The 12,990-nt window shown below is 35.8% G+C and overlaps 1 protein-coding gene across 3 annotated transcripts in view; it reads right to left on the bottom strand.

Moving 5' to 3' along the window:
- Positions 1-12,990, bottom strand: part of LCORL (ligand dependent nuclear receptor corepressor like) — a 120,234-nt gene that overhangs the window by 56,891 nt on the left and 50,353 nt on the right. For 2 of the 3 annotated variants that reach the window (XM_051619992.1, XM_051619993.1), the window contains exon 7: positions 4,977-9,838. The exons of the other annotated variant lie outside the window; for it this stretch is intronic. In XM_051619992.1, the coding sequence (XP_051475952.1) occupies positions 4,977-9,838 (4,862 nt within the window). The remainder of the gene's footprint in view (positions 1-4,976; positions 9,839-12,990) is intronic. 3 annotated transcript variants of the gene reach the window in all.

Raw genomic sequence — 12,990 nt, 5'->3', positions numbered from 1 at the left:
TTAGACAAAAAAATTTCAGCAAGGCTTCCATTTCCTGTACAGGAAAATAATCCATCACCTGAAGCAGATAGTGAAGATTTCAATAGTTTGCAATAGACAACTTTGAGGACAAGCCTGTGTCAGTAAAATATCGAGTATAATCTCTCCATATTTGTGAATCCACACCTTAGATAAGAGGAACCTGTGACAAGATCCATCTGAAAAGACTGATTTCCCTAAGCATCTGAATTTTTACATATGCATGCATTTTAATATGAAATGTGAAAGTGTTATGATTCTAGTTCCTAGCAAGACCACCAATTTAAATATTCTACCCTGAGCTGCAAAGTGAAAACCAAGAATAAGAACACCTACATAAGAGCTATTGGGTAAAACATGAAGAACATAGTCACACTACTCACTAATGGCTTGACAACTGATACAAAACATTCAAGAACAAGTAGAGAGGGGCACAGGTTTATACTTCTGAAAAAATTTGAAGTCCTAAGCTAATGTTAAATTAATATCATTTCTATTGGTAGGTGAGCAGTAAGAAAAACAGGTCTGAAGTCAATCATCACTGAAGAAAGAGCCACAGTCACATTAAGCTACCTGCTCCACATACAGATCAACCATGATAAAAGACAGAAGCACAGCTTCTTTTCATGTATGCCTGAAAGTGGAGACAGAAAGAAGCATGTGGCAGTTGAGGATGAGTAGGTGAGCTGGCACAGCCATTAAAAGAAAATTTTGTGAAACTACTAAATTTAATATGTGGTAAGGAATAGATAAGGGTGAATGCTGACATGTCATGTGCTGCTGAAAGAACAAATCTGACAAGTAAGGTCTGTCATATTGACAAAACCAAACAAAAGAATACAGAAAAATGGGCCTAGGTCTCCATAAAGTTCCTCATTAAAGATACATATCCTCTTAATAAAGAAATAGATACCATTATTTGTACTCTAAAGAACACTGAAGCATAATCTAGGAAGCCTTTACTGATGTCTAGAACATGAGAGAAATCAGCATCAGAAAAAGGTCCCCTTCCTTTGGTAATGAAAAAATGAAGGGCAACATAAATAATTAGACCTGTTCCACAAGAACAGAATGTGCCATTTGCCATGAGAGTGGGAGTGGAAGGAGTAACTTGTAGAATTATGAAGTGTATAGAGCTGTCGGCCCAAAAGTGTGGAGCTAGGATGACAAAGTCTGTTTATACATCCTGATTTTGGAAAAGAAATGTATCTTTACACTCTAGGAAAAAAATTGAAAGTTATCTGGTCCAAGTGAAAAAGTGAAAAAAAGCTAAGACATGGCTGTTGAAAAGGATTTCTCAAAATCAATAGATTTAATGACACACTATGTCTCTTGCACTATACCTAACCTAATATTGTACATTTGTTCTACATCAGGAGTGTAGAAACCACTCCTTCATGAAAGAGAAAGCTTAAAAGACTTGCTCAAAGCAGCCCTTTTGTCAGTAGATCACTGGTGAGACTACTGGCTCCCACACTAGCAGGACAGCAATTCACCTTGTGCAGCCCTATGCTCCTGGACTGCACAGCCACAAGACAAATAAACAACAATGCTGGAATATTAATGCCGTAATAATATAGATGTGTTAACAAAATTTTCCATCGTAATTTTAAGAAAATGTATGGTATCAGAAGTCAAGTTTAAGAAGAATTTTGTCTGTTTTCATAGTAAAATAGATATTATTTTATGTGAGCAATCAAGAGATAAATTAGACTCAAAAATATCAAGTGTTCAGAGTTAGATTCCTAATTCTTCTAGTTAACTTTGAAATGATTGAAGATTATCAAGTTCTCATTTTAAGTACTGCACTAACCTTGATCTCATCAAGACAGCATTTAAAAACAGCATTCAAAGATAATTAAAAATTAAAATTGAAAAGTTACATTCTCTGCCAACAAATACAATGGGCTTTCTTCTAAAACTCCAGACTACTTGAAGAATAGACAAAACAGAAGGGAGGTAATGCAAAAGTCCATATTAGATGAAGAAAATATCCTAGTTTCAAATGATTAGAAATGTTTTTTAAAAGCTTTTCTATGTGAACTCTCACCCTGATACGAAGGGTAGGTAAAGACATATGTCATGTCATCACAGCGCACAGTCCTGCCTGCTGCTCTAGTAGGTCCACAGCCTCCTTTGCTCTGTAATAAATCCACACCCTCTGAAGTAGGTTTTTAAAATATTCAGGACACTAAAAGCTCCTAAAAGGGAGTCTTTTATAGTGTCCCATTCTATTGCTGGATACCAGTTTCTCTTATTTTATCTTGGCTCTCCTGAAGCCTTTTTGGCTCTAGTCTGGCCAAGTCCAAAGCACGTCAATGTGGTCTTCAGTGTTAAAAGGAAACACACTGAGCCACTCTCATGGAAAGGAAACAAACACTCTCCTAAAAGCATGCTTACATAATACTCCTTGCCACCACAGACAGTCATAATGTTTCAGTGTTGCTGAAGAAATTAAAATGGTCGGAACATAGACTTACAGTAAAAGGGAACTGCCCCCATCAAATGCATTGTTGAAACAATAGTTCAGAACTCAATAGTAACAAACAGCATATGGACCAACATATCTACCATCCACCTTATCTTGAATAAAAGCAGTGCGAAAAAGTGATGAGCTTCCTTCTGTTGCTGTTACGAGCACATGGCAAGCTCTGGTTGCTTGAGACTACCTTGAGCTGTAAGAACTCAACTGCTTTATTCCCACTTGGTCATTCCAACAAAAATGGGGTGTACATGAAAAGTTGGTAACAACGTTCTGCCTACCTGCCACAATGCTTCACAACAATACAGCATCACAACACCTCTCTCTTTCAAGAATATTCGGTAAGACACCAAGATCAGTAAAACTTGAAGAAAAACTTCAAATATTGACCATAAATGTGTATATAAGAACACTTCAAGCACGACAACAGAACAATGATACGATACCACATCAAGACAAACACAGCCCAAGGAACATATGAATGAATGATGATGCTTTAAGGTGCATTAAATGTTCAGATGCAGGAATTATGTTTGAAAACACATGCATGCACAGCTAGAAATCATGTCCCTTCTTTTTAGCCAGTAGCTATATACATTAGACTAAAAATGTTTATATTATTTTCTCGACTAGTGAAGACAGTACACAATGTTGAATCAATGTGCCAAAACAAGACATCCTTTTCTATATCAGACAATGCCCTGATACTGCAACAGTACCCCTAAAAAGATTTGGGGTTACAAGTCTGGAGAAGAATCCAGAATTGTAATTGTCTTTTAACATTTCCTGAACTTTCTGTCATATCCTTGCTGAAGACAACAATTGATATGAGAAACTATGAGTAAAAGGGAAAATAACAAAAATTGTAAATGAAATAATGTAAAATAGCAAAATAGTTATCAGACTTCCTAAAGATCCAAAACTAAAGGAGGAAAGTTATCAGGTAAATACAGTCCCAATTAAAACTAACATGAGCCCATATGGCCGTAATAGGTCTTGCATTGCCATAACAAGAAAAAGCTTAAAGACAAATATAATTTGAATGCAATGTTTTCTCAACTACAGTCAAAATTATGAAATAAAAGTATGAGAGAGCTCTTTCTTTGTTTGCAAAAAATAAATGGACAGATATTACCCTTTCCTTTTCTAGTTCTGGCTATTTTACAGTAATCTTATGTCAAGGTTTGAGCTTCTTAAAAACAAAGTTCTTATGTTAAGTTCGGCCCCAAATCAGCGAAGCAAAGTACAAAATAGTAGTCTAAAGATTAAAAAAAATGCTGAACTTTAGAAAAGCAGGGTTACACTGAATGAGCTTAATATAAATAATTTTATATATTGCTTAAAGCATAAAATAAATAAAAGTATACAAGAGACATAATATTGTTTATATTACAACTTAAATTAACTCCTCAGTTTATAGTTTTCTACAACACAGAATAAAAAGGGGACCTAAGATTTTGCTCTGATATTTCAAAGAGGTTTTTTAAAAATAATTTTTTGGGCAATATAATCAGATTAGCTAATACAATCTTGTTTCTACAAATGAATATGTCTGCAGCAATTTAATTCCTAATTGTAGAACTTTTTTTCTTAACTTGGTGAGTATTTCACACCTTAGTTATTTTACTGAAAGGAGTTAAGACTTCTATTTAAGGAGATCTCTATGCCCAATGGAAGAAAGCCTGTTTTGTAAGCAATATAATGGCCTGAGATCACAGTTATATTACAACATATTCAAAGTATCTAGCTTTAAAAATGTATTTAATTTCACACTAGCATGAAGAGATTCCAAGCCAAGGCATTTAGGATAGTAACTGTATATTTTTCTTGTCTAGAATAATTCTGTATTTTAAACTGCTCTGTAAGGATTCAACACGCAAACCCTCTGGGGTCAGCAGATGTCTTTGCCATTGAATGGATACTAAACTGGATCTCTGAATTAATACTTCTCAGAAGCACATAGTACTATTTTTTACTATCTAATTATAAAACCATTACAGATTTACTTTACAAATAAATTATTATTTTTTTTTTTTAAAAAAAACAAACAACCCTGTATGTTAACTATATATTAATATACTGAACTTCTGCTTTATAATTTACTCTTTCTCACGACATGAGAAACTACCCAGTGGAATAAAATTCTCTTCCTTTTGAAATCAATAACCAGCTGCGACTGACTTCAGATGCATCAGAACTTCATTTGTCGTTTGTCTGAACTATGTAAGCTAGCTTTTTTTATTTATCTAGGTGCTATAGCAGTAATAGAATGTAACCCACCTATTATAGCTGAAATACTACAATATTACACACACTTCAACATCTGCATTATTCTGATGAGATACAATGTTTAATTTAATGACTTATCTGAAATTAACATGAATATCATGCAATTAAAAAAAAATAAATCCAAAGTGCCTAGTTGTTCGACTTCCAAGATTGCAATTTTAAGATGAAGGGGGGAACAGGAACTTACCTACTTGGTACTTTGGGTAATAAGTTGCCATTTGTCCACTACTGCATGATTGTCTCTTAAGCCTTTTTCTTATATTTGTATCAGTGGTCTCCCATTGTGGACTTTTTCTTTTGTTTATTCTGATAAGAACTTCAGAACTACCAACAGGATTATCCTCATGGTTTACACCACTACTTAATTTCCTGCTGTGAAACTGGTCATCCAGTCTTTCAGTCACTTTAGAAGAATTAGATCCTTCAGATGCTTCCATTTCATTTTCTTGTTTCTGCACTGCATTTTGCTTAGTAGAATGGGACCTTAAAAGAGGATGTCTTTTTTCTTCCATATAGGTCTGATTGCTTTTACTTTCAACGGCTTCAGGAGAATAAATGACATTATTTAACTTAAATGAATTGTGCTGCTCAATATGGTTGATTTTTCTCAGAAATATTCTACAATCTTTAAAGGTTTTGGCTTTCCCAGTACTTTGAAACAGTTTATCTTGGCTTTGTTCTTTTCTAATGTTTTGTTGGCAAAAAATTGTTCCATTTGTCTCTGAGTATGACTTAAGTGTATTTGCTAAACCAGGATGTGGGTTAAAGTCAGAAGATTCCATCATCTGTTGAACAGATCTGGCTTCATTTTCAGCTGGCAAGAGGCTACTCTGAGATTCTACCAAAGTCTGAGTGGGCTGGATTTCTATTGTATTTTTTTCCTGGAGCTTGGGCATTCCATCACTGGCTTCCACACTCGTACTTTTAAACAACTGACTTTGGCAAAAGAACTGTAAATTTTTCTTTTTTGATCTCCAGCCTCCAGGAACCTGACTATAGAGCTTTTTCACTTGTCCCCACCTATCACGCTGTAACTTCTTAAATTCATTTCTTTTTAACCTGGCTAACGTGAAATTACTTTTCATGCTTAAGACCGGAGACCTCACCATGTTACGCAGTATTTGTAACTTCCCTGCTGGTTTTGAAGGAGAGGATAGTGCAAACTTTTTAAAGTGCTTTCTGAAAGGGCAAGTACTAAGATCAGACTGTTTAGTTTCCATCTTTATCTCTCTAGTGCTAACTACTTCTAAAGGATTGCGAGCATTTGCCTTTCTCACTAGAGAGAGAGACTGTGTTTCTGTAGTTTGCATAAACCAGGTGCAGAGTTCATTCATGTTACACTTTTTCTGAAAAAGCATTTTTATAGGTGATGTTTCAAATTCTACAAGGCAGGAGTCTAAAGGGTTTGACATTTCAGTACTACAGTCTTCTTCAAGGGGATCCCTTTTTTCACATACACATTTATCAAACTCACTTCCCCCCACTCGCAACCAGGTATTAGTTATCTGTTCAAATCTATTATTTAGTTCTTCCAACAAAGTATCACTTGAAGTGGAGGTAGCCCACCACCTGAGAGAGGGATTCAATGAAAAAATGGGATCCGATGATACTTCGTTAATGGGTCCAAATTCACCATCCTTAAGATCCTTTTTTGCATTTCCTGAATTTCTCAGTTCTGAGGTATCTTTAGATGCTGTGCTCTGATTCAATTGCCTATGTTTTCCCTTTCGATCTTTAGCTTTTTTTAAATGGAGTTTGTAAGATTTCTGTAGTAAGGCACTTCTACAAGTAAATGCACTAGAAGATGCTAATGAATGCAAGAAATGCAGTGAGGGTTTTTTGTCTCTAGCAGAATGTCTCAATGGAATTTCACGTTTTCTTGACACTGTTGTAATAACACTGTGTGATCCATCCTCTCCAGAATCTTTCTGCATGCTCTTGACTTGACTCATGTTATTGCACAGTTGATTTTTTCTCTCCAGCAGTATGTTTTTTTCTAATGCATTCTGCTGTTGTAAAGGAGGCAAACAGTTGCTAATACTCACTTTTCTTTCCTGAGGTGAAACTCTACTAAAAGTCACTGATATACCAGAGATTTTTACTTTTGCTGGCCTGCCAGGTTTTCGAATGGTGGTTAATGGTTTCTTAATTGGCCGTATGATATTGCTGCAAGGATGGGGTGATGCTGGCTTACTTTTGATAGGTCTCACATAGTCATAACCAGAGACCACATTTTCAGTGGAAGAATTCTGCAAGGCTTTCACTATTTCAGTCAAAACATTTTCAGTTTCTGCATTGTGCCTTGCTTTGCTGTGGTCATTAGTAAAATTAGAATCAATGTGTTGTGTAGGCAGAATGCTGATGACATTTAGATTACCTTCAGAAACATGCCTCTTAGTTCTTCTTGACCTTCCAAAAACAACCGTCACAGTAATGTTTTTGCTGCTGCTAACTTCTTCCAGTACTGCTGCACCAGAGCTGGTACATTTACCACCATTGCTAAGTTCAGGTCTTGGTTCTGTGCTTTCAGTCATGTCTATTTTTGGTTTTGGAGGCCGTCCAATAGGTCTCTTAACCTGTTTTATAACTTGAGGACCTATTTTCTTTGGTCTACCGGGTTTTCTTTTAAAAACTAATTCACTGCTTGATTTCTCCACAACTTCATCATTCTGTTTCGAGTCGCTAAAGTTAGTTTGACTAACTGGACAAGAGCTTGTAATTGCTTCCGCATAAACACAACCTGACTCCTCCTTGGTATTATTTTCATTGTAATCACAGTCCTTGACACATACGGCATGGGAAAGATCTCCTGTGGCCTGTTTGTCTAACAGTGTGTTTGTGTGGCCCTGAAACAAACAAATATCTGTGCTTCCTTTAGAAGATGCAGCTGCAGATGTTAAAGTATATTTGACCCCTTCACTACTATTAACCTCCGAGACAAACATAAGCTTAATAGGACTAGAGTAGTTTAAGGGAGATGAGATGTCCCCAGCTTCAGAAGTTGTATGCAAGTCGCCATTGATGGAATTTGAACTGGATGAAGGAAAGGCCAGAGACTTCAGAAAGCTATCATTAATTTCTTGATCTGCAACCATTTCTTGTTTGTTTGTTGTCACACACACAGTTTTGGTTTTACTGCTGCCTGGCACATGAGACTGTGGAAAGAAACTTTGTCCTGCACATCCCGTTTCACTCAGAGTGGAAGGTAGGCTTCTTCTAGCAGATGGGTTCATAACCTGTTCATAAGCATTATCTTTTAATTTTTGACTTATCTTGTAACTATCCAGAAATGAGTTGTTAGTCTTTCTGGCTAAGTTTATTGTATCTTCTAAACGCTCTACAACAACTTGCAGATTTGTGTCCCTCACAATTTTGCTTATATTTATGTCACTGCATCTTTCAGCAAGAACATCTTTATTTATTTTCATTTTTTCCAAATTTTCTAAGGACCTCTTTGCACTAGATGACTTTCTAAACACAATATTGTTCGTTACATACACTGAGTACCATCCAGGAGGCACAATGTTACGTTTAGTTCTGCCTAAGATTCCATTACTCTCATCCTTTAGAGGAATCTGATCAGTGTCTTTGAAGGTTGCACAATCTCTTTGTGTTTTTGTGAGTTTCACCTGGCTGGCTGCAATAGCACTGTTTTCTGAAAGAACCAGAAAGCCAGAGCTGGTTTGAAAATTAGTAAGAGGTAGTTTGAAAGACTCCGCTTGGCGTACTGGTAAGCACATTGGTTTGGTTTGGCAATTCATGCATGGATTACTTTCAAGATGTTGCAAAGCCTCATCTTCTATTACAGTGAAACCGTGCCTTTTATTTGGATATATTTTATCAATTTTTTTTGTAGATTTCTTTGCATTTCTCTCAGAAATTGGCTTTTTTCTTACAAGAGTTTCATCAAGACTTGCGAGCTCCCTCTTGATTTGCAAAGACTGCCGGCGAATGAAGGGTGAATCAGGAGAATTATACATTGCAAACAAAGTTTCCTGACGCTTGCGAAATCTTGTTTGGATAGTTTTACTTTCCATTTGTTTATCATGCTGGTGAAGTAATTCCATAAAACTGTAATCACTTGCCTTAGCATTATGCAAAATAGAGGTTATGAAGTCTCCTAATTTGACATCATTTTCTGGTGCCCTGTCACTGCTAGACAGTTTTACAAGATTTGTTGTTATATCTGTAGTGTCTATTGATTTTAACTTTTCATTAATGCGGTCCATTAAGTCTTGAAAAATGGCAGAATGTTCACCCTTCTCAGAATTTATATAGCAACTGTTGCTTTCTTCGTCTGTTGATAGCAATGCTTCATCTGAATATTTGGTCTCTTTCCCTCTGCATGTTTTACCATCATATTCAAATTCTCCTTTGCTTCCTTCAGCTGGCAGGAGGGATGGAGGCTGGTTGATGGATATTTCAGACTTGTTATTGTCTAAAGTTGGAAAATCTGTAACTGATCCTTCAGATGATTCAAATTCTTCACTCTGTACAGGTGACAGTGGAGGTGGTGATGGGCTACGAGATCTGCTTGAATTTTTAATGGTGTTCAAGAGATCACAGTCCTTAGTTGAGTATGTACATGCTGCTGCTTTCATGGAATGCCTGTTATAATTCTGCAACTGTTCAGCACAGTACTTATGAGAACTACATGCTTTGTTCACCATTGTTGTAATACATCCAATTGCTACAGCTTGGCATGACAGAGAATGGAAATCTTTAACACAGACAGACAGAGGTGGTAAAGTGTTTGGTCTTTGATTCTGTAAACAGCACCTTTTTGTCAGCATATGTCCATTGCAATTGCAACATGAAATGTGAACGTCCTCTTCAGTAAGGGAACTGGAAGTTTCAGAGTGGACAAAATGTGTTTGCTTGCAACTGCAAATAATAGGAACATTTTCATCTTGTATTAAAAATTTTAACATAGCCAAAGCCTGTTGCCAGTGATATGAACAAAGAGACTCCAAAACTTTGTTTAATGTTGATTTTTCTTTTTCCAAATTAGCTGTTTCCTCTGAATTTGCATCAGCTGTTGAGCTTGAACTGAAAATGAAAACAAATCAAAACAAAATATAAATTACAGTAAAACACCATGTCTAATGTTTGTTATAATGGTTAAACTCAAGCCTAAAAACCTTAATACTTGCACTATTCGAACATACTAGCAATGTCACTAGCAATGATGTGCATATTTTCTACAGCAGTGATAATCCTGCCATGGGAAAAATAAACAGGAAGAAAACCTTGCCATGAACCTGGGGCGCTTAGTACTACTCCCCGTTCACAAATGGAGGCACTAAGAGGATAAAAGACTTGCCTAAGGTCACAATTCAAGGTTGCTGCAGAGGCAAGAATGGATCCATCTCTCCTGAATCCCACCCTAAGATCTTCGTATACCACAGTGTATTGAATGCCTTTCAGGATACTTTTAAAGATCCTTCTAAAGAAATTTTAATTTATACATTTCTTACTTAGAAACTAAACTTCTTACACTTAACTAGGCTAACAGGAAATGGAAAAAAAAAAGGCCAGTTGCTACAGTTACTGTTCTTTGCTGATAAAAGTTTCTCTTCTAGTTTTAAATAAATTGCAGTGGTGCATCACAATTCCTTCATTGCAATATATTACACACACATACACACACAGGTGCGTGCAACACAGATGGATTCCTTCAGTAAGCAGAAATAGAGATATTCACCACTGAAATAAATAACTCTGTGACAAAGGTTAATATCCTTTAAATCTCAAATATTGGGTAGGCCCATATCTAAATAGGACTGCTGAACAGTTTTTCTCAAAGATGATAACTCAAAATCAAGTAACTGAAAAGAAACTACCTTAACTATTTAATTTCTTATTAATTATTAAAACTAATGTTACTACTTACCTAATCAATCATTTATACTGAAAAGCTGAAAATTTTCCATGGTAAAAATTAATACAGGTATTTCTTCAACTAAATACAAAACTCATATACTGGATAGCAACTATCAACAGATAGTTAACACCCAATTCAAATGTTTTACTGAAACCAATTGCAAGAGCAGAAAATATTAAAAGAATTCTGTTTTAGAAAAGTATGTATTGTTTAAACATATCACCAAACTCTGAACATGACACTAACTTTTTGCCCTACTACTATCTCCTGTATATTTTTTGAAATTTCATTTTGATTTGGTTTATAACTATATTGCTCAAGGAACAAACATTTAAAAATGAATGTGCTATATTTATATAAAGTTAGCTATTCATTGATTAGCTCACGCCCAATGTTATTAGCAACAATAATCTCAAGTTTCTTACTGAAAGCTATACATACACATTTCTGTTTTTCTTGTCCTATGTGGCTTTTAAAATTTAGATCTTAAGACCAGTCAACTATTCTTAATTCCTCATTTTTTTCCTTCTTTTGTAATCTTAGTATTAAACAATATATATTCAAAATTAAGCATCCAGATGATACTAACTCATAGAAGTGCAAGATAATTGTGAAGGTACTAGTTGAAATTGCAATTATGTTTAAACTGAAGTCTTATAAAGAAAAACCTACTTTGCATTTGCAATCTAAAGTAAAACCATTATTATTCAAGGCCATCTCATTGCCAGGGTCTGTTTTTGAAATGCTGCTACACTGAGAAGAGTCTGAGTGTTAGTCCAACAAGTTCAGAAGTTATGAGGTGCTGAGATGCTACACTTGTGAAAACAAAGCTTATTCTAGTAATAAAATGCTGGGTAAAAACTAATTGGCCTCCTCACCACCGTTTCTTTGTCTAATGTTTTGAAAGGCTAGGTAAGAATAAAATGAACACAGCACTAAGTCTTCAATATTTTGTTTGAAAATCACAGTAAACTTGTTAAGTGCTAAAAAGATGGCTATAGTACAATCTTATTTAGACCAAATCTCTAGATAGATATATGTTTATATTAATAGAGTTTCTCTGGAGAACTTTAATTGTAGAGAACCTGTATCCGTAACTGCTATTTAAAAGACGCTCTGGAGGAAAATGTCCAGAGCCCTAAAGCTTTCTCAAGGTCTGTAACCAAAATTTCCAAAGGCCTCAAAACTGCTTTGACTTTGCTATGTAGAGATCAAGTGTTCCATAAAGTAATACCCTGGTTATCACAGACATATCGGACATTCTCCTAATCAGATTTTTTTCCTGGCCATCTACCCTTGTGTAACATCTAGAGTCTGTCTTCCCTTAGCTTTTAAGTGTTAGCTTCTAAAGCTGACAGAAAACTTAACTTCCTCTACGTTACTGTAATAGCACCACACTCCAAATGGCCTTACAAGTTTATGAAACTTCATCAGTCTCTTATTTGGTCACCATCTGAGAACAGAGCTTATTATGCAAACAAATTAAAGCATTAAAGCAACACATTTTCTTTAATGTGTCTCTCTGTAGAGATGTCCATATACGTAAGCAAACTAATGTTAAGTAGCTTTTCAATACAATTATGGAATTATATTTCTGTTTTCTGTCATTCCTTCTTATAGCCCTTAAATTTGTGTTGTCTGGCAGTAGTTTAGACTATCCCCAGGACAAAAGGCTTAAATAGTAATTTCATAGAAGGAAGAGCTATCACTTTCACAATTGCATACTTTCCTCATGGAACAGTCTTACACTTCCTACAAATTGCACACAGAAAGAGGACAAGAGTGGGTAGGAAATTGAGGGTGAGAGGAAAAGAGGTGAGAGGATCAATACTCGCTGCTCCCCCAGTACCTTTTATGCATAATATCTCTGAAGACAGAAGTTAAGCATGGAATGATGTTACTTCCCTACTGGAGGGCAGGGGCAGTTAATAGCATGAAATGGGGATTGACTGGAGGCCAAAACTGGCAAAATGCAGAGATTTGACAACACTAAGTACTAGTCTTTCAGCATGTTATTGTATGTATTAAGAAGTACAACTTTGCCTCCTTCGCAAGTTGAAAAACGAAGAGCTCCCCAAAAACTCTCCTTCCCAAGCATCCTATCCCCTGTCATCTCAGCCACAGACAAGACAGATCAATCTAGCAACTTATTTGCAGACTGGAAACAGGAACAGAACTGGGAACAGAACATGCTTTCAAGTACTCATGTGAACAGCACAGAACTACTATAGAAATAGAAATGTGACTTACAGAAATGTTAGCTTTGACTTTACTAATAAACCCCTCAAAAAAGCTATATATTACCTGTCATATGTAA

The sequence above is a fragment of the Apus apus genome, chromosome 4 (genome assembly GCF_020740795.1).
Source record: "Apus apus isolate bApuApu2 chromosome 4, bApuApu2.pri.cur, whole genome shotgun sequence".
In the NCBI taxonomy this organism is placed as follows: Eukaryota; Metazoa; Chordata; class Aves; order Apodiformes; family Apodidae; genus Apus; species Apus apus.
This window is presented reverse-complemented; position numbering and strand designations above follow the sequence as displayed.